The sequence below is a fragment of the Numida meleagris genome, chromosome 2 (assembly GCF_002078875.1).
Source record: "Numida meleagris isolate 19003 breed g44 Domestic line chromosome 2, NumMel1.0, whole genome shotgun sequence".
NCBI classification, from domain to species: domain Eukaryota; kingdom Metazoa; phylum Chordata; class Aves; order Galliformes; family Numididae; genus Numida; species Numida meleagris.
The window spans coordinates 118030834-118053815 of NC_034410.1; the positions used below are offsets into that span (position 1 = coordinate 118030834).

Genomic DNA, 22982 nt, shown 5'->3' on the forward strand with positions numbered 1-22982 from the left:
ACTTCATTTGGTTCTATTGTTTCATGTTCAATGTACCTACATCGTCCTACTTCTGTTTTCAGGACATATTTTAAAATTAGAAACCCTAAGATCTCATACCAAAAGAAGCTAAATTGGCATGGATACACATATCCTAATTACTATATTGTTGATATATGAATATTGAGCTACCTGCAGCGTCATTTAAAGGATATAACAAAACTACAATTAGTGCTGTGTAAGTTAATCTAGGCTTTTAAGTTACAAAAGCATTGCTGTTTTGTTATTTTATTGATCAACTTTCATGCCTTTGAAAATACAAATTCCAGAATGACATCATGCCCAGTAGGAGTAATTAAAGCTATCTGATGAGGGAATTTAGAAGTTGAAAGGGATGATTGTAATTGATCCTGATTCAATCCTATTACAGCTTTTTATAGTTTAAGCTCTAGAGAAAGCAAACTCCTTGTCAAGGCTTTATTTTACAGATTCCTTTGTGTGTGCTATGCTTGCTGGTCTCTACTTTCCCTTTTAATTTTTTTTTTTTCCTGTAGTAAATAATGAGCTGCCGCCTGAAATCCGGCTTGCCAGTGGTCAGCTAATGGGTGATGACCTGTCCCTCCTTACTGCAGGAGAGCTGTCACCTTATATCAGTGACCCAGCGCTGAAGCTATTCCAGTGTGCTGTTTGCAACAAATTCACCTCTGACAGCCTGGAGGCCCTAAGTGTGCATGTGAGCAGCGAGCGCTTGCTCCCCGAAGAGGAGTGGAGGGCTGTAATTGGAGACATCTACCAGTGCAAGCTCTGTAACTACAACACTCAGCTCAAAGCGAACTTCCAGCTCCACTGCAAGACTGACAAACATATGCAGAAGTATCAACTGGTGGCTCACATTAAAGAAGGGGGCAAAACTAATGAGTGGAGGCTGAAATGTATTGCCATTGGCAACCCGGTTCACCTAAAATGTAATGCCTGTGACTACTACACCAACAGCGTGGATAAATTGCGCTTACATACTACCAATCACAGGCATGAAGCAGCCCTGAAACTGTACAAGGTAAGCCAGTGACAGCAATTTAATTTGGCACCAAGTAGACTAGGAATTGACTGTTTTGGTGCTAATTGAACAAGACTGTGATTAATCAGCAGAATAAATGTTTATGGAACATGTGTACAATCAAAAAAAGCCTATGCAGGCTGGTTAGGAGGGTCTGCTGGCAGTGAATTGCATAGACTCATCTGAGAGCCCATTCAGCTTTCAGTTTGTGAACAAAGGGAAAGTAAGTTTATTTTTAAAAATCCTCTCATAATACATAACTAGAGGGTTTTTATGTGTCTGATAATCTTTTCAAACTTTGTCCGTTACATTTTGGTTGGAGGCTTGACAGAGATTATGGAAAATGATGAATTTTCCATACTGTGCATAGAGAAGGAGATCACTTTCTGGCTTATATATCTGCTTGCAAACATAGTCTATGACAGCCAAGTTATTTTACATTGGTATTTTCAGTAAGGACATGCAATATGCCACATTATTACCAAGGATATTCAAAAATAAGTTCTGCCTTCCTTTCGTCTGGCCTTCTTTTCTAGGACAGTAATGATTTTTCACAAACATGAAAGGGTGTGGTGTAGATAAATATGTTAGTAGAATGGCAACTATATTTTTATCTTTACTGGAAAAAACTATGTGGATATAATGAATATGTGGGAGTGATGAATACCATTTATTACACAACTTGTCATGACTTTTTCCAAACCCTAATTATGGGGTAACTTATTTTCTGCAGTGTGTTTACTGGATTGGCTTGATTGTCTTGGTTCATGTACAAAATATAACACATTCATTTCCAAGACGAATAACTTTGTAACTTATTAAAAACTTCTTTTGTCTAGGGGATAAAAAAAAAATCAGGAAATATTGCAAACCATTAGTCACTGTAACAAGCTCTAAATATGATTAGAAAATCCATTTTGCAAGTGTTATCTATTGATTTATACTAGAAATCTGTGATAACTAAACTATAAGGAGTCATCTGCTGATTACAGCAGCTATGTTGGTTTTCTAATCATGTTGAAAATGTGTACGTATGGCGCAAATACAGAAAAGCCTCAGCAGATCTGTAGTTTAAGCAAAAAATAACATTTTGCTGGTGTTCAGCCACGTTCAAATGGTTGTTTTGAATTAACACAGAGTGCATGGGCAGTAACTTGATTTTTAATTTTATAACCTGATAGTTATAATCTTGGTGGATATTCTATGGACAAAAATGGCAGCAATGCAAGATCAGGTCTATTATATTCTCCCATTGTGCTGGTTGCTCTGCTAATTCAGTCATGCATTTTATTTAAATTGCATTTTTTCCTTACATCCAGTTGGGCAGCTTTTTGTTCTTGTTCGTTTGCTCTTTTTTTAAAGACCCAAAGTCCAGTTTTGAAAAGTGCCACAGTAGCTGAAAGTGTAGTGACAAAGTCTGCCTACCTCCGCAGCAAAACTCCCTTCAGATGTTGCTACTCTTTGTCATTTGTGAAGTGGCTCCTTGCTCACTCTAGTAATGCTAATTGTAGAGCCGCACTGTAAATCAGGAATTTTAAATGATCTGGATTAAATTTAGTTGGTCTCCATTTCTTTTTTGGAGTGTTAATCTGGATTATTTCAATGATCAGTTGTATAATGATATCCTGCAGAGAGATGTGGCTGCAAACCACGTCACAAGTGGGAGCTGGAGAGGCAGAAGACTTTTGACAGATGGCTTCACTGCCAAAGCTTCAGGGATCATTGAGAATAAGTTGCTTTTTTTTTTTAATATAAAAAGTAAATTAAGTGATAGGAATAGCTATAGAGTTTGAGGATACAAACCAGCTACTTCACTCTATCAACCAATCCCTAGAAAAATCATGGTCAAATATATTTGGTTTTGTAATATGTAACATTTGATTTAGAATAGAAAGGAGCAAGTCTCAACTTTTAGCCCTCATTAGTTATAATGTCCTGATGCTGATGCTGGTTTTCTTTCTAGATTCTGGTTTGTTACAATCAGTAGTGCCTGTGTGGCGCAGCTATCGTATGACCATCAGATGACCACCACTTTAATCTTTTAAGTTCCATCTCTGAGTCAGTTAAGATGAAAGACATCTCAGAGGAGAAGAAATGCATAAGATCTTATACACTACCTGAACTTCATGTCCTATAGAAGTACAATCTAAACTGTAAATATGGTAATCATAAGGTTGCTAGTCTCCTGACACATTTATTTTTTATGACCTGTCCCTAAGATTGCTAGTGAGAATTTCGACCTTTTAAAGTTTTGGTCTCCTGTGACTCCCCCAGAAAGCTCAAAAATTTGTACCCTGCTAGGCTTAAGACCTCTCAGAAAGCAGACAGGACATGCACATGCAAACACTATTATCATATAATCTGTATTTAAAGACAAGTTTGAATTGATCGATTTATTTATTAATTGGTGTATTAGTATTATTGTTTCAGATTTGGGGTTGGTAGTATTAGTGTGTGTTGCAAAATATCAAAATATTCTGGATGTGTGTGCTTTATAACGGAATGTAATGCCTCCATATGTCATCCAGACAACTTTAGTTGTAATTGTGGATGTACATTCAGTCCTTAAGGTGGAAATAAATGAGATTTTGAAAGTCCGTTAAGTTATCTACTGGGCGATTTGATAGTTTGTCAGGTCTTGGTGAAGCAGTTGACACCGCAAGAGATATAAACTTTTTTTCTTATACATCAGATAAACTTTTAGAGCACCTAAGGAAAAAAAAAAGCCATTAATTTGTATGAATAATAGATATATGCCTTGGGAGCAATATCGAATATTCATGAATTGTGTTTATATTCGAGCAGCTCTTCTACCTCTTTTAAAATTAAAGTGCTGTGAATATGGTTTGGCAATAAAGACTTTAATACTAAAACCATCTGAAAGCGCAGAAAAAGAATCTGTGACTTTGTTCCTTTGCTTTGTCAGGCACCTCAGTTTTTTCTTTAGTCATTTATATTTATTTAAATGTTATTGTTTTGTGAATTTTCTTTTTATAAGTATTGCCATAACAGCTTGGTTTCTCTTCCTCTGCTTAACTATTGATATAATAAAAGGATGTCTTTTCATGACCATAGCTTTTAAAGCTATCACGAACATCAGAGCTTCCCTTCTGAAGCAGTATAATTTTAGGCGGTATCAAAATGTCACTTTTAAAGTTAGATTCTAAATGTTGTAAAGTAAAACTTTCCACTGTTTTCTAAGTTATATTAAAAAGAAATATCTCCTTGCAGAAGGTGCAGCTGCTTATGTGACTGCTAGGAACAAGAACAAAGATGGCCTTACCCTAGGTGAACTCAGCTCAGGCTAGATGGTGTTCCCAAAGACTTGGAAATGTGGAGCTTGATATTAGCAAATTAAACCACAGAAGAGTGGGGATTCCTTCACAGTATCCATCAAAGAGTATTCAGTAGTTCCACAAGTAAACAGAGAAAGCCTCTATAGCAACAGAGTGCATTTCCATTCTGCAGGAGGAAGTGTTGGACTTCTGCAGATTGGGAAGCGGAGGTAGGAAAGTGATCTCTCTGGATATAAACTACATAGCGCTGAAACTGCTCTTAAGGAAGCCATTTTGTAGCTTAGTCAAATAGCTTTTGATTCAGGGAACCACATATATCATGTCTGGTGCTCATAAAATAGTTTCCAAATACTTCTAATAAATAAATAGTAAAAGGAGTTTGAATATGACAGGATAGTCTTTTTGCAAGTAAACTGTACTGGCTGTTAAGAAGTTTTAGTTAGCCAAGGAACAGAATAAATGGATCAATTCCTAATCAAAAACAAATATTTGAAATCAGTGTTTCAAAATATAAAATAACTCACAATAGCTTTAACATACATTAGTTTTATATAAAATTTATACTTCAGTTTATATTATACATGCAGCTATGTTGGAGCTCAGGGCAAGTGACAAGCAGCAGTTAGCAAATACCCAGCTGTGTGAAAACTCCATTGGCTTTCCCTTTATTGACAACATATTGATCCATAACACTATTAATGCTATGATTGTCAGTTCAATTTGGATAGATCACTTTACCTCTCCTGTTCTCAAATGGCAAAGATATTACCCAAAAGGAGTGACCTGATTTCAGTTTAAGAAGGTTAAAGGTTAAAGGTGAGCTCAAAAGCATCATCTGCCTAGCTGCTTAACTTTAAACTGATCAATTTAATGAAAATCTGTTTTGCAGATGGAGTTTTAATGTCTTTGGCAGGATTTAGGCAGCTTTAACATTAGACGTATGCTAGTAAAAATTATTTCTTTATTTGACCAGAACAACACCTTTTCTTTTATGTTTTAAGGTAAAAGGCATGTGGGATATGGTATTTTGGCAAAGGACCCAGAAGCAGAAAGTGTTGATGATCTTTCCATATGGGCTCAAAAACAGAATACCTTTATGTCTATTGCTAACGATGACTGAAGAAACAAACAAAGCTGCATTCATTTTTTACCATAATGTTTTACTTTGAAACCATAAAAAAGAATTTCAGGCTAAACTGTCCTTGAAAAAGGCTTGTCTTCTTTGCCTAGGGTGCAATGCAACAGTATTCACATTTTTAACCTGGCAGACCTAGCCGATCGTCTCTTTTAAAACTCCTATTTGCAGATCAGCAGTGTTTTTTTTTTTTTTTTCCTGCTTGTAAACCAAGTAGTAATTGTGTTACTTAACTGTAGATACCATAAATAATAAGGCAAATTAGTCAATCCAAATGGTAAATTTTATCTGATGGAGGTTATCCGAATAAACAAAGCATTAGATCCTGAGGAGTGTAAAGCAGAGCTTTGTGTTTATGTCTTCTGAGAATCTGGCCCTCACAATTTTTGCCAAGATAATTAAGTTTCAGCACAAGCATGTCTTTCTATTTTCAGATCTATGCAATTCAATAGGAATTTCTTGGGCTGCTAATGCAATACTATTATATGTTAGCTTTGTAATTAGCTAGGACTCTATCCCTTTGCTGAAATGCATTGTGATATTACACACACAAACATAGCTTGCATGTAGCAGTCATAAAAGTGGTGCCCTTTGTTTCATATTGACCTTCCAACTTATTTAAAAAAAAAGTTTACAATGAGCCTTTGTTTTGTCCACAAATGATCATAAACAGCTTTCTAAAGAGCCCAATAAAATGAGATAATCACAAATGTATAACATCACATATTGAAAGGGTGGAAGAACAAACGGGGCTTTTACTATATTTTATAGGATGGATTTATAGCCTGTCCTTGGGTCACTTAGGGCCAAGAATTTTCACGGTCAGCTGGTTGGTCTTGCTAGCTAGCATCCTCTGCAGGAAATACAAATACCATGCAGCACCTGCTCTTCAGCCGGGGTTATATACTCCTCTTTTAAAGTGAGGTGTCCACTGCTCTTCTGGCTCAAAGTCAAAAGCTTAATTAGTCTACCTTTTTTTTTTTTTTCTGTACATGTCATCAGTGAAGCAGAATAGTCTGCCTGGATTCCACAGTCCTGTTTGCATTTTTGGGTTTTAAATCAGCTGAGGATGTTGAATGCTTTGCTCATCTTTGGTACATGCAGAAGGCACAAGTGGGATTTAGTCCATAGGTAACTTTTACTGTGACAGTTCCCCAAGGAACACTGCTTGGGTTTTTCTCATTATTCTTGTTCTGGGTGAAAGCATCGTTGTTAGGAATTAACAACTGAGATGGGGGTGTGAAGTATATGCACGTGGGGGTGAATGGACTAGCAGCCCCAATCACTTTGTTTGCTTTACTCTGTTTGGCATGAAATGTTGATACTTGATCAGCCCAGAATTTACACAGTCGCATTCTTTTCATTTCAATTGTCCTGCTCCAACTTTGTAATTTAAAATCAAATATCCTAGGTATGTGCCAGTCCAATTATTTAACTGTCATTGTCCCAGTATGACGGTAAAAGAGGTCAGGAGATTGTGCAGCATTGATTTGCATAAAAATCATTGTGCAAAGGAAATTGGAATATGTCTGCACATCTGAGGAGGCAAGCGTATTTTGCTTAATCTTATTCTTGTTTGTTTAGGTGGAGAAAGCTGTTTTCAGTGGTAAACAAAAGTTATTCTGATTTGTTGCTACACATAAACCTCACAATAGGAGATATTTCAATTTTTATAGTACTTGAAGATTTATGCTCATTAAAGATTTTAAATGTTTTATGAAATTTAATTTCCACTGCATGTTTTAGTTACTGTAGTTCAGATTATGCCGTTGTGCTTGCACATATAAAGACAAACGAAGGTTGAATGTATACTCTGTAGTCAGCTAATGTGTATACTGACTGTACATTCTACACTATTATTGAGTAGATTTATTTCCCAAAAATGCAAGTTGGAGACTAGCAGGACAGTAATTTCCAATCTATTGTTTTTAGTTTGCATTTAAAGCATAATATTAGAGAAGTATTTTTCACGTTATATTTTATGCAAATTGTATTTGATATTCAGATGTTGTCTGGCTCTCAGATGTTCCTACATACCTTGCAAAAAATAACATGCATTGTATTTGGTTTCTGGTACACTGCTAATGCAGAAAAATACTCTCAAATGATGGTTTAGAGAATCCTCATTGAAATGTTGTCTGGTATTCCAGTCTGAGTGTTGTCCTGAATGAGGATGTATAAGGCCACCCTTTGAAAGGAGACTGTACCAGTCTGTTTGGACGTGACTTTCAGTGCATAGCCCACCCGGGGAGCATGAGTTTCTAGTTTATCTTGCAGAGCAGGAAGAGTGAGCAAAGAGGAGAGTAAAAGCAGCATAGAGGATCAGCCTCATTTATTCAGTATGCTCAACACACAAAATGGCTGTATAACAGCTGTTTTTATGCCTGGAGTTCTTTCATTCTGACATTAAGAGAAATATGCAATTATTTCTGACTGAGATTTAAGGTAGAACTGCAATGTATAGTGTATGTGAGAGTATTACATCAGTGTGTGTGCATAAATTGTGTATATGTGCATAAATTGACTGCATCTATGAATTTAGCAGCCACTCCCACCCAGCTTTGTAACATGGATTTTCTTGTTACCCTTATGAGATTTTATCTGATATTGCGCCACACACTACAGGTGTTTTCTCTAAAATTTGTAATCTCAGCCTAGCAGACTCTCCCAGGTGGGATTTTTCTGCATCATCTCTTACACATAATTAAGAACGAACACTGAACAAAAGACTGAAGCATGACAATAAAGTTGTATTTTTGACATTTGTATGCGTACTTCAGCTTTACCATTATTTTTGATAAGTGACTGGGGAGAAACTTTCCACTGGTCTATGCATTTTTTGGTCCATCCAGACAAAATGCCAGATCCGGGAATCTTAGGAGGGTGATCTATTGTTAGGGTTGATGGGAGACCTCATATGTGCAGAACTGAGCTTTGAGCATTTTCATACACAGCTCTTGAGACTGCATTGTCTCTATATATGTCTATCTCGCTAGATAAACAAATTAATTGCCTGAATATGTTTTTTTCCTTTAGGGGTACAACTATCTAGCAATGCTCCAGTCAGATTTTGTAAAGAGAGAGAATAAAAAACGCTGGTGCAAAATGCTGAGTAATACTAATTCTGTTGAGTTTAGCAAGGACTGGGCACGATGGAGATGTATTTTATTGGATAAAATATTTTGTATTTTACCCATGAACACACAAAAAATAGTACAACAGGAAATAGGTCTTAATTTCATTAAGTGTGTGTAGGACTTTTATGTTTAAAAAAAAAAGATAAAACCAAAACAAAAACCATAAATTGTCAAAGGTAACTTGTAATGTCTGTTGTTTTTATCCTGGTGGTCTGTTTTTTAGGCTGACTGGCAGGTAGTGCAAAATGATGATGGTCATTTTGGTCCTCATGATTATATATAAAGCAGGTGAAGCTTTGGTGCAGAGCCTTTGCTTTGTGGACAGCTACGAAGGACTATGTCACGGAAATGACCCCATTGGTCTGCAGAGGTTGGTGCCAGCCCTGCAGTTCGGCAGCAGACAGAAACGCAGAGTACCGTGCACCATAGCCTCAGGGGAAACTGTATGTGCTACTCTCCCTGTGGGAGGGAAGGCATTAAGATAATCTTTAGCTTTTAAAGACAGGGGGCATTGAAGGAAACAAAAATTGAGCAAAGGTTGTCCTTGAATGATGAAGTGTGTAGATTCCCCTGCCTGGGGCATCCTACAGCAGTAGCAGTGACAATAACAGAAAACCTGTTTTTATCATATATGAAGACTGTGAGCAATACTCTTGCTTGATATATATGATTAGGAAACTACATATTTCTAACAGGAACCATAAATGATAAAAAAATAAAAAACTGGACATTTGAATACATGAGTGTCTAGCTACTAGTTTATTGCTGGATTATGTGCAAATGACCTGGTATATAGGGATAGTATTCAGAAGTCTGCCCAGATAAGAGTCTTTACTTATAATTTCTGTTCTCCATTGTAAATTGTCCCAAAGAACAAAAGCATCCTCTGCCTCTTTGTCCTAGCCCCGGAAAGAATAATAATAGGGTCACATTACCCATAGCAGCAGCACAGAATCTGCTGTTCAGGGATAGCTTGTGCTCCAGTTTTTCTGATACAAAAAAAATTACCCTTATTCAGAGAGGGTTCAATACCAATTCTGCCGTGATAACACTGTTTAAAACAAATGTTTACAGTGGACAATTTCCTAGCCAGAACTTCAACAGGTACTTCCGGTGGTCTATATCATTCTAAAATGGCTTTGCATTAATAGAATGTTTCCATTGATACCCGAAACTTGTGATTGGGCCTATGGGCATCTTTGACCGAGGGAGGAAGTGGGAGAAGTTTCTTGTCTCCAATTTTTTTTTGATAGAGAAGAAGGTATTTTTCAAGAGAAATTCTGCAAAGTTGCAACTATCTCAAGGATCAGGTATGAGTGATGCTATCAAGCATTCCTTACACTAAATTCAAAAGTATGGATCTTAATGGCAAAAGACAAGGAAGTGCACTTGTTATTCCAATAACAGTGTTCTCATTTTCTGTGGAATCTAGACAAAAACTTGCATTCTGGGTAATCAGTTGAAGTAAAAATACTAAAGTTTTCTAATTTCTAAACAGACAATTTGTGAATGACCAGAAGTTTGATACTTTTTCAACCAGAACAAACCAGAAAAAAAGTCTACGTATTTTCTTGTTTTTTGTGTCTGCTAGGGATGAAGGCATGGAAAAAAAGCTTGCTTTACTACTGAAATGAGACAGCTTTTAATAGCTAGATGTTACTATTTTGGAAAAGCCCTTTGGCATTTGCAGATATGTATGCAGCTAATGAATGAGTGGAATTTAGGAAGACTGACGCTGGTGGAAAAAACAAATGGCCAAACTGCAAGTGTTTGAAAATCTAGTGTCCTTACTTGTCCAGGGGCCAGTGTGACTCATAATCTTTGACCTAGGAGAAAGTCAGCACCCTGCTGCTATATATCAGAGCAGGATCTTGTGAAGTCAGATCTAAAATGATTAAAACACAATCTACAATAATAGTTTAAGAGTAATTTTACCAAGTTTGTGACCTAGAACCATTGGACTGATTCAAAAGCACTACTACATTGGCCCCTAGGATTAATCCTGATGCAGATACATCTCAGAAACAGGTCTTGTACCTAAGCTGTGGATATCCCTTGTCAGTTTTTTGCTTGCTTAGTTTCAGAAGTCATGATGAATTGGATCTGCTGTCAGTGTTCTCTGTCTCCCTGCTCCTAATCCACTGGTGTGTCTTGCGGTGTGTCAGGCTTCATAACTATCTTCACAATACTTGAGTTTATGTGGCTTATATACTCAAGGGATGAAAATCTTCAGAAACAATCATTAGAACTCCTGGAGAGTATTTTTGAGAAAGAGTAAGTCTTTTCTCAAGTATATGCCTTGTAGTCTGATTGCTTGAAAAATAAAAATAGGTTTGTGGGACTTGCTAATATCCAACACCTGGATCCAGCAGTTTTTCTGGGATACTTCATGAGATCATGAAGTTCATGAGATTTCCATCCAGCAGCTCAATTTCTGTGGCCTCAGTGACCTCAAAAGTACCAAAGGGATGATGAAGTTTGCGTAAGGCATTTTGGGGTATACAGATGACAGGAGCTATGGTGTTGGAGTTCTATCTATGTGATATTTTTCATGATAAGGAAGAGGACTGAGCTGATAATCATCAAGAGTGCTCTCATATCTCATGTTACAGAATTCAAGCCTATATCCCAATTCCCTCAGCTTCTGAGTTCTGCAGGTATAAAGGTTCTGTGCCTCTTGTATTCACAACAGGAACAAAACAAATATGTCTCCTTCCTTTCAGTAGTTGCTTATCCTAATAGCTTTGGAAGATAAGCTCAGTACTAAAACTACTATGAAAAACAGAATGGCCTTGGGAAAAAAAAATGTCACTAACCAAGCAGAGGTGAGAGAGATTGGCCCCAGTACTGGGGCATTCTTAATGGACCTTATAGAGATGTAATTATGCATACCACTTAATTTATTTATAGATATATATATGGATAAATATATGTCTTTCTCTCTGCCTATATTTATCTGCATATGTGCTTGATTGAGTGTCTGTTACTGGGAGGAATAAGTTAGAGGTGGAATCTGAAGTTTTCATGCTCATGAGAACTTTAAAGAGCCAGATATTATCCAAAGCTAGTGTTAGAGAGAAGGTCACAGTTGTTGGAGACTGGGTTTCTTGCACAGAGGATGCAGTGGGGGAAACAAAAAGGCAGGTGTGTGTGCTTATAAAAGTGTACACTTCCCAAGAGCATAAACAGAATTTAAAACTATGTGTATCCATACGTACAACAGGCTGCCACTGTCACCTTCTATAATACTGTGCAAATATTCGTGTATGTTAGTATCTGCTGTAGTAAAGGTTAGATTTCCATTTCTGTTCTATTTTCCCTCTCCCACTTACTCATAATTTACTGATAAACTGCTCTAAGGCTGAAATTATCAGGATTTGATCTAACTTTGAAGAATATTTCTTTCTTCTTTGGAGTTGTTTCTGAGTCACCACATCATGATTTATCTTACCTGCTTGTCCTAATGAAAAATACTCCACTGCAAATAAAGTTAGTCAAGTACATCTCTTTCAGTAGCTGTCCATAACATAAGAGAATGTTATTTTAGAAGAAACAACACATTAATAGGCCAAGTATGTAATCATTGCACTATCACAGCAAATTATGCCATTAGTCCACCTTATCTAATCTCTTTGCTCCAGACTAACAACAATTGCTTCTCAGAGTAGAGGGGAAAAAAAAAAAAAGCTCTTGGTGAGCAAATATGGAACAATGATGCTCATAAAGGAAGAAAATTCTTTTTGTTTTTGTATATACTCTCTTCTTAAAGAACAATGGATTAAGATTGTACAAATTCAAATGTATACATATTTTTCTCTTTCCAGAAATGGTATTTGAATGGTCTTATATGTACATATACATCAATTCAGTTCATAAATGTAAATTTTGAGTAATCACAATCAGCATGGAGGAATTTCACAGGTTAATTTAATCAGCATATAAATGTAATCTTCCACCTTTAGCTTGTTTATTCATCTGGTAACAGACGAAGAAAGATGATGTATTCTTACTTGTTTTAGGATCTTTCTATGTAGTCTTTATTTCTTCATAAATAATCTTTATAAATATTTTATGATTTTTCTATCATATCTCTCTTTTTCTTTCACTATTCACGCACCATACAATTTCAGTCTATTCAGTGTTGCTTTTAGTGGACATTTTTTCCACATTTCTGCTAACCCCAATACTGATCTCTGAACTTTTTCTGCCCCTGCTCATTTTTTCTAGAGATATTCGGATATTTCAGAACTGAACACACTGTTCTCAGTGGAGCTGTATGATTTTATTGTCCCATGCCTGGTGCATCCAAAAATATAATCTGCTTTACACAAATGCTATTGCATTCTGTTCTGGAACTATGTTGCTTTCATTGTGTGTCTCTTCCCATGCCTCTTTTCATACTGATGCCCATGTCCTAGTGTGGTTAAATTTAATTTAGACTCCAGTAATATGTTTGATTGGTTTCGATTGTTTCTTATAATATATATTTTTTTGGTGTAACTTGTCAATACTGAATTTCACTTGCCTGCTTAGATAGCTTTAAACCTCTCTGGTGTTCTTTGGCCGGTCTTGACTGGCATGAATTCTTTTACACCGTCTTAAAGACCAGTCCTAGAGTGATGGTAGAAGACCCAGAGTTAATCTTTGCTATGTTGAATATCTTGCTACTGCCTGTAGCTTGGTTTCTGTCAGTTTCCAATCCATGACTCTTTTTTGCTTCTGTGATAGTTGCCTAGATTAAGTGGTTAGGCCACCTCCTGCTTAGTTAGTGGAGAGAGGGAAAAGTCCAGCTCTGAATTAGACTGTGGAAGAACTAATTCCCCCCACTATTAAGAGAGCGAAGGAAGTGTCCAGCTTATTCCCATGTCACATTGCCTGCCTCTTCAGACAGCTGCCTGTTGTTGCTTTCCCACATCTATTGCCACACAGAGTGAATTGGGGGTGCAAATATCGTAGACAGTTAACTATTTGTTGAGTCTGAAGAACAGAAATAGCTAATTAGCCATCTATCTGCCTTTTTTTTTTTTTTTTTGCCCCAGATATTCCTTTGCAGGTGCAAAACAGAAGATGTTTCTGAATGCAGACTACAAGGCTGAAGCATAACTCAAAGGGACTCTGTAGCGTGCTCTATTTGTACTGTTAGTGCTAACTTTAATGTATTATTGATTGTTATTTAGGTACACCATGAAATACAGATGGAATGTCTGTTGTGGTTGAACTCATACTGTGGGTGCTGTGTTGACTTTTGGATTGTTGTGGCCTCCATGCTGCTTGACATTAAAACCTTTCACATTAGGGTTTAGAAAAAAAAGCAAAAATATAATGACTATGTTATCCTGTATGTAGTGTGAAGTAATGTGAAACTGATGCCAAATGCCCTCCCCACCAAGTAAATAATACTAAAATAAAATACTAATTTCAGAGCAAGCCAGGAAGTTCAGAAATCCCCGTGTGAGTACATACAAACACTGGCTTAGAGTAGTCACTACCTGAATTTTAATTAGCCATACTACCTGCCAGTGCTAAAGGAAGTGCTAAAAGGGAAGGGATTAGGGCTCTGAGTTTCAGAGAGGCCAGTGCTCCTGGTGATCACCTGTGTTCACCACCCGGGTCCTGGCTGAGGATCACACAGTGATCAACTCTTCTGGTCTTGCACAGCCCTCTGGGCTGAATGCATCAGCTACTTTGAAATATATAAAAAAAGTGACATCAGAGGATCAGTTACTGCTGAAGTGTCACTGCAGAGCCCTGTGATACTGCTAATTAGTTAAAGCAGAAATGCATGTTGATATGGATTTTCCTTGTCTGTAGCTCACTGAATATCTTTTCACAAAATCAGGATTGAAATGCTTCTAGATTCTTTCTCCTCCATTTTTTTTTTGGAAAATTAAGGTATATAACTGTTGTTTTTTCATTTTTATTTCCTATGCACCTATAAAATTAAACATGAATGGTTCTAATTCTTTCCAACAGTTTGCATCTTAGAATAGCTTGCTTTTGTTTGAAACTCTTCTTCAAAAGGGTATTAGTCATTGGAGAAAACTTGAAATATGGAAGTGTACAACAAAGGCACAGGCGCAGACCGATACTCTCTAACCTTGGCTCAGCTCCCTCTCTGCTATGAATGGAGCAAAAGCAACTGGATATTTGCTGTAAGTTCCCTGCAGAGGGGGAGGGAAGGTTTGCTCCACTGGTGCTGGGAAGTCCCCAGCTGGCAGCGTGAGCCCTGTCCTTCCCTGTACACTGTGCAGGAGGTATGTCAGGAGAAGGGCCAGGAAGAGCAGCAGCTAGACCATGCATCAGTGTGTCTGTGGTGAGAAGGAAATCTCCCCGGCCATGGAGAGCTCCCAGGCAGGACTGGCTCTAGGGGATGCTGGGGACAGCAGGAACCTCTTTGCCTGGTACAAAAAGGCAGAAGCTGCTGTCACAAGGCATAAGCTTTTACTGCAGTCCTGCATTTTGATCCCTGGCTAAGGTAAGTTTCTGTTCTCTGTTTACCTTCCAGGGAGCTGGGCTGGGCTGTGTCAGATGGTTCTGGACTTGAACTGCCACTGCTGTATCCAAGCACTGACTGTTCCTTTTAGTTGCTAAAACATAGCAGTTTCTCACTCAGCCCCTTTCTCCAAACTTGCATGAGATACTTTTAGTCTTTTTTTGCTTTGATGAGGATTATTTTTGAATTTACCACATTAATAAAATATTCAGTTGCTAATGACGTGAGCAGAGTCCACAAAGCATTTTTAGTGCAAGAGAACTCATGTTGTTAAAGTCTGAGCAATTTAAAACATACAGGGTTTTTTACTGTTTGTATGACTTCTTATCCTCTGTAGGATTTGTTTGAGGCTTTAATTTGTTTGTTTGTTTGTTTCTTATTAAAATGGTGATGAAAGAGATGGGAATTATGTGGGCTAATCCATCTTTGTTATAGTATTGCTGATCTTGTTAGTGTTACTCCAAGGATAAAACTGGACTAGGAGTTTTCCAAAACGACTGTGTTTCTTAACTCTGTCAACTGCCTGGGACATGGCTCTCCTGTGGTTTGACTGTTGTGGTTTGTCACTACTGTGAGGAATTATTCAGTTCAAAATGTTCAGTTATTTGGGTAATTTCTTGCTGAAATTGATGGTTACTGTTTCTGTTTTTTTTTTTTCCCCTAAGTTTATTTCTAGGGTTTTTCCATTTGTTTCTGGTGCTCTAGAGAAAAGGGTAGTTACAAAGGGAGAGCCAGAGTGACTACTCCACAGAGAGGGTGTGAGATGAGAGGATTTGAATTTTGAAGTGTTTTCCTTCCACTGAAACAGCTCCCCTGCTTGATACTGAGCGTGTTGTTAGAACTAAATCCACTTCCTAAATATCTTGTACAGATCAGAACTAGTTACTGGGTAGCGATAATCATGACATCCTTTGTGAGTGTACATATTAGGTCACCTCGCCCGTAGCCAGTTTTTGCTCCTAAATTATTCCCCACTTGTGAGCATTTTTCAAGCAGCTACTATTTAAAACCAGAAAGCCTCCACCCTGAAAGGCCCCAACCTGTCAGAAACATTTCCTCTCTTGCCTCAAGCTTGGAATTTCACTCCAAAGCTCCGACTCCCTCGGGACTTTGCTGAGTGTCATCCTTGCCTGCTGGTTTTCTCTTTGCAGCCTCAGTCATGTACACATGCTGCCAGTGCTCACCACTTCACCACATTCTTCTTCCTGCTCCACCGGCATCACTACATGTCTATTTTCACAGTGTCATCTGTGTCTGGATTGGTGTAAATCCTGCTGTACTTAGCTTGATTTCATTTTTGCCAAGCCTAAAACTCCTTTATATTTCTGCTCTTTTCTGCCAATAAGCTTTCCCACTTTCTCTTGTGTATACATGTGAGTGTTTGTGTACATTATCACATACGAATTTCTCATTATTTGGGATGAGTGGGATAAAGCTTTTATTGTCTCAAGTTCGAGTTGGCTGTGTTGTTTTTAAGTAATAAAGACAGAAGAAGGTATGCTGACCATACCACCTTCTGCATATTTTCATTAGGAAAAATATGTTAGGAAGTTCTTTAACTGTATCAATACTCATTTTTTTCATAAGACTATACATGCCAAGCCGAGCTGCACTAACACTAAGGGGGAAAGAAAACGTTGTGATTTTGTGACTAATACATTTTAGAAACCTCTTACATTTTTCCAATAATAGCTTTTTCATACATAATAGTGTTTCAGTATGAATGCCTGACATCTCAAGGCCTATCAGAGTTGAAAAAGAGTGCTAGTATTCTGCTGGAAAGCTGGAAACTTCCCACTTCCAATGCTATAAAGCTCCTTTTTCAGGCTCACAGATCACAAGATTAACACGTCATTGTAGAAGGCCCATCCTGGGTGTTGGCCCAGTGTAATTTGAAAGGAAATTTTTCCATTTGAAAGGAAGCAAGGAAATATGACTTTGTTTGCAGCAAAACCAAGCTAATGACAACTTATTTAAGCTATCTGGGCTGGGAGTTTTAATATTAACTGCCCATGGAAACAGTTTTAGGTCTGGTTTCAAGCACAGAGATTACATTGACATCATCTTTGAGGAGAGATTTGATAGTTTCTTGAAGGCCATTTCCCTCTACCTTTTGGATGGCTGGTATAGGAGAGCACCTTGAGGTGCCATAGCATTACTTGTGAAGAATTCTGGACCCTTGTTGGTCACACTGGCACAAAATCAGCTATGTGGTATCAATATATGGGATGCCAGCAAAATACAGCATGTAACAGATCCAGACCATGGTCTTTCTGTTCTAGGCCTGACCAGTGAGGCAAATAGAAGGAATTATCTGTCTGTATAGAGGTGTCAGGCCAGAGGTTTGATATTCTCACTAAACAACCCAACGAGACTAGGTAGCATCATTTAGAAAGTGCTAAGGTCTGGCACATCCCAAGTCAAAAGTGAATTTTTCATTGACTTTGGTGGCAGTAAAATTTCACACATGACACAGTTAAACCTATTTTATATAAAATTTTGTGTATATTCATTTGTATATAATAGATATCTTTTGCGTGTACAAACATTTGTTATATTTTATCCAGTTATATAAGCCAATTCTGTTTAAACAAACTAATATGCAGATATGTAGAATGAATGAACTAAAAAGTCTGTGTCGTGGTAAAATATTTGGGAAATGTAATGGACGCATGTTTAGCACAATTGTAATATTGAGATTTGTTCCATTTACCAAGTGCCTTCCTTTACTGTAAAACCATGGCTTTTTTCTATTTTTATCAGTTTTCAGCTACAAATGTTTTACATTATAAAACTATGTAAAGCAGACTAAAAATTGGTAAGTCTAAGAACAGATAAGCTAAAGACTTAAGTTCTTTGAGCGAACTTCTTTTACCAGCTTTCACAGATACAGGGAGAGACTGTATCTGAAACCCCTCATCAGAACAAAATGAACATTTTAGCATTCTCAGACATAATATCAGGCTAATGTGCTCTCTGAATGACATCCATTGCATACTGTATAATTGCCAGCCTGCTTCTCCGAGTGCCTTGAAGATTACATTGTTTTAATGTCCCAATATTAATAACCAGATGTGATCTTCTTCCTGCCCAGGGGTCAAGCGAGCTGGCCAGGTCAGGCTGTTTGTCTGTGTGCACAGACTGTGAAGTCTATTCAGAATGACAGGTATGGGGGGGTGGGTGGATAGGGTGTTAACCTCAAGACCACCAAAAGGGCCTTCTCCCTGCTGGGAACAAAGACCAGCAGGAGCTTCAGCCTTTTTCAGTACTCCTGGGATTTTAACCAAGTGAACAAAAGATGATGCACAGATGAAGAAATTCTCTTCACAACTGATACATAATTTAAGATGTTCAGTTACAATCAACCGGATATGTGTTTGTGATTTTATTTAAGTGCAGTCCAATTATCTGCAATCAGTTAATATTTCTGTGTGCACAGTTTCTGCGTGATGCTTTATATGCTGAGATGATGCTCAGTTGCTGGTGTTCAAATACACACTAACCTTGAAAATAGCCCTAGCACTTAAAGAAATAGCATTAGAACAACAGCAGTTTCTGTGGGGTGTTTTGTGCCCACTAGTTAGTGTTTGCCAGTCTATGTGCAGAACTATTTTATAGAAGATAGTAAGATACACTTTTATTAAACATATATTTATACAACCATTTACTCATCTCTCTCTCTTTTTGTTAGGTAAAAAAATCAAAAGAAGCAGCTATTTGTTTCCTAATTGATTTTGTACGTTAGTTGTTCATTGAATAGATAAGTAGTGCCTGTGATATTTGATTACAGAGCAAGGCACCCATTTAACCTTCCGTTCTTTCCTGGCCAGGATTTCAAATACAATACAACGTACCTCCCTTAGGCTCAGTAGGATTAGACTGCTAGCAGTAATCCCTGATGCTATGAAATAGACCTGATAGAACTTCAACTCACTTGTTTAGGATTATGCTCATGAATTTCAGCTCATCTAGTTGCATTAACCCTTTGGGAGCTTGTGTGGGTTATGCTTTTATAAATAAAAATGTATACTATAGTACACAGTGGTAGATGAATATCAAAACCTATAACTGAGTTTTGAAGAATTCACTTTTAATTAGTGATCAAAATGTAATATTCACATTGAAAAAAATAGATACTGTAGCACAAATCCTCAGAATTTCTTTTAATTCTGATGTTCAGAAACCATAAGCAGTTCAGTAGTAGCTTTAAGTGGTTTCATCCCATTTTTTTTTTTGCATTGATTTTGAAAATTATTTTAATGAATTTTAGTTCTCAGGGTTGCACTGCAAAGACAGACAAATGATATCTGCTAGCTATAAAGCATTGGTGCAGAATCTCCCAGTATAGTGACCTGAATGCAAGCATGGTCCGAGGGTAATGAAAAGGGGTACTGGTACCTGAGCCATTACTTCCTTACTTTTCTGTTGAAGGGAATGATCCCAAGAAAGGTAGTAATGACTTTCGATAACTTATGTCTGAATCCAAAAACACTGAGAGTGCCAGACCATTTCTGATGGACTGCTAGACAGCTGGCAGGCAAAAGGATTGTAATCACGCAGATTTGAGCCACCCTTTTGAATTGTTGACTTCTATTTAAATGCTGATTTTTAATCTGGCCGAATCACTATTGGGAATAACCCTGTACCAGCAGGAAGGAACAGATCTTTTCTGTCTTTCCTTTTCAGGATCCTAAAACCCACAAAAGAAATAAATATTGTTTCCTATTACCAGTCTATTCAGCCTTTAGTGGAAGGACTCATTAAATACGCATGCGCACAGCTAATTGTATTAATTATTGAAATGAATATATATATGTTTTACAATATTTAGGTAAATTACACATAAAAAATGGAGGGTTTGACTTGAAAACTCATCTACTCTCACTTTCTTGGCAGAAGACAGAGTTGGATTAGGACTGACTGAATAAGCACATTAAGGCATCGATTATTGAAACTGCTCTCCCCCCCGTATACCCGCATATGGAACTGCTGTATTTAAAGGCAAGATGACAAGGAGGAGATGTGCTACTAGTTGCACTTGATGACACAGAAGCATCAAGGCATTTCTTTACTCCTTTCTTTGCTGGGAGATGGAAAGTCTTTTATTGTAGATCTGTTGGATACTCTTGATATATTTGATGATAAAATGGTATTGATGAATAGCTGAAGGCCGTGAGAGCAATAAATGAAGTTATTCTTGAGTGACTCCATTCTTTTTTTGCAAGGAGAACTCAGAAGTGCAGGCAGTTTGGGGTGGCTGTTCATCAGACCGGTGGGTGCACTCATGTGCTCCCAGGTGGAGTATTGCTGAGTTCTAGTCTGTGACTCTACTTGATCAACATATGCCTGAGGCCATTAGTAGAAAATCGTCCATGCTTGAGGTTGGGGTATCTCCAGCATGCAGATGATTTTCATCTGTACAACTGTTTAAGCAGATTTGGATGGTTAAATCAATAATTTAACTGAGTTTGTTGCAAGGCTTTGGGTTTGGATATACCAGTTGTGTTGCAAACTGAGGTCATGCTGGTAGGATTCAACACTGACTGGAAATGGTCAAGATATCATCCTATAGCTATCCTACAGTCCATAAACCCTGCTGGCTTCTATGTTTGGCTACTAAGGTAACACTAAGAGTAATAAGCATGCCTTTGTCTATTTTATCTGGCAGAGTGGTAATTGGATGGATGTTGCTTCTCCTTTCTAGAATCATAGAATGGCTTTTGTTGGAAGGGACCTCATGGATCATCAGATTCCAACCCCAAATCAGCCTCTCTCAATTTCGTTATAGAAATACCTTCCAAAAAATAATTCTTGCTCCTGCTGCTGCAGCACAACCTACAGTCATTTTCAGTATTTAATATATTTAAACTTTTGTGCTTCGTTGCTTAGTTTTGGTTTGACATATGGTATATTTCTGTTCCCTGATTGATTGCGAATGTCCCATTAGAAATTGGCTCCTTCATGAACACTCAGTTTACACATTCAGAATGTGCTTTCCTCAGAAATTCTGCAGTATGTGTTTAAACGTAGCTGCTTCTGAAACAATTCCTCGCTTAGGTCAGCAAATTTAGTTTGCAGAAATTCATGGAAAACAAACAGCCAAGAGATGGGGTATAGAAGGAATTAATCAAAAAATTAAAGATTAAAATATTCAATATTTTCCAATTCTCCTTCTAATGCTTTTGTTCTAAGCACAGAATTTAGTGACCTTCACTTTGCTATCTTCAGATGTGATGAGAAATGTGAGGTACACCTCCACTCTTCTGGGAGGCTTCAGCTGCTAGAAATAAAGGTATCTGTCCATTAGCTGGCATTTCTGACAGTGAGTATTTTGTAACTACCATCCCTGATCTATCCTAACTCACACAACTTGATTCTAGTTACAGTTTGATTCTGTTTCAACCTTTAAGTGAGTGGGACCTTGATTCTCTCTGAAAACATCTCAGTTCATACATCTAATTCAGATTAGCCAGTAAAGCCCTGAGCTTAGTCTCAAAGGTACTGGAAGCTTGTCTTTTTGGAGAGCAGTCTGCAAATAAAGAATCTACTTTCTCACTTTCTTGATCAAAATTTGAAATTTTTTTGATCAGTCCAGCATACTGAAAAGTCCACTCATCTCTCAGATTTCTGCAAGGATAAGGATGCAAAGGGTGGGTAAAAAGAAATTTTGATGGCTTGGATATCAGTGCTATTTATTAATGTGCTTTCCCTTGGCAAAGCAAAAAAAGATGGCTTTTGTGTGTGCGTGTGTGTGGGAAGGGAATCTTATTAAGTCTAAATAAATAGACTGTAGGAACCATGGTAATACTTTACACTTCTGTAAAGTCTTTATTCTGGGGCTTTCAAAATGTTTTAACAATGTTAATGAAATTCACTGCTCCTACATTCTGTGTTAGCCTAAGTGCATATAGGGTCATCTTCATGTACATACTGGTAGACTAGAAGGAAGCTCATGGTTAAATGTGCACAGCAGCATTGCACTGCAAGTATTTTCATGGCAGGTGAAAAAAAAAAAAAACTGTATTCAAGCGAAACTGTGCAGGGAATTGCCTGTAGGTAGGCAAAACATAATTACAAGTTGAAATTTGGCCAAGACATTTGTCTTAACGTTCTTCCTTGTTTGAAAAAATGTGCCACGTACTTAATAACTTTATTAAGTACAAGCAGTTATGAAATCTGTTCTTTGTTTCAACCAAAAGAAAACATTTCCTAATAGGACGGTTCTGTTAAACACCTAGCTAGGGCACTGACTCATAACTAATTTAGACAGAGAGCTCCATCAATGAATTACCAAAACTCTTTTTTGTAGTGCTGGTGTTTTCCTTGGAGATCTCCCCTCCAAGTACTGCCCCTGCTTTAGCCTGCGAGATCTGAAGGGATCACAGAACAAGGTGGTATGGCTTAGGGCTGTATATAAAATGATGAAGGAGAGAGAGAAACTCAGCCATGTGCTCCTTTTACTCAACATTGTGCTGGAGAGCACAGTGATGTTCAGTGGAATTCAGAGCTACTCCTTTTTCTGCAGTAAATAATCAGCCTGTGAAATTCCCTGCTGTGGTGGGGGGGTTATCCGGATAAACAGTTTATCAGGATTTTTAAGAAGGATAAGGGGATGAACATTAATGATGTTTCTGATTATGTGGGCTAAAACAAAAAGATACAAGAGTGTTTGGTTCTCTATTATTATTGTTAAACTTAGGATGTAAACAGACTCTCTTCCAGGGTCAGGCAACAATCTCTTGTCACACTGCGCAATCGTTTTGGTTCTCCAAAGGCTCTTCTGTGAATCCGATATTAGCTACTTGCATAGCCAGCATGTTGGAAAAGCTGGGCCAAGAGTATGATTCATAGTGCTACTCCTGTGTTTCGATCTCTCTGTCTCTCC

The 22982-nt window shown here is 37.6% G+C and overlaps 1 protein-coding gene across 6 annotated transcripts in view; it reads left to right on the plus strand.

Annotated features, from left to right (window-relative positions):
• The window catches only part of ZFHX4 (zinc finger homeobox 4), a 153224-nt gene that overhangs the window by 26658 nt on the left and 103584 nt on the right, over positions 1 to 22982 (plus strand). For 5 of the 6 annotated variants that reach the window (XM_021387586.1, XM_021387589.1, XM_021387584.1 and 2 more), the window contains one exon: positions 534 to 1036. In XM_021387586.1, the coding sequence (XP_021243261.1) occupies positions 534 to 1036 (503 nt within the window). The remainder of the gene's footprint in view (positions 1 to 533; positions 1037 to 22982) is intronic. The other variant, XM_021387588.1, reaches the window with a different exon arrangement.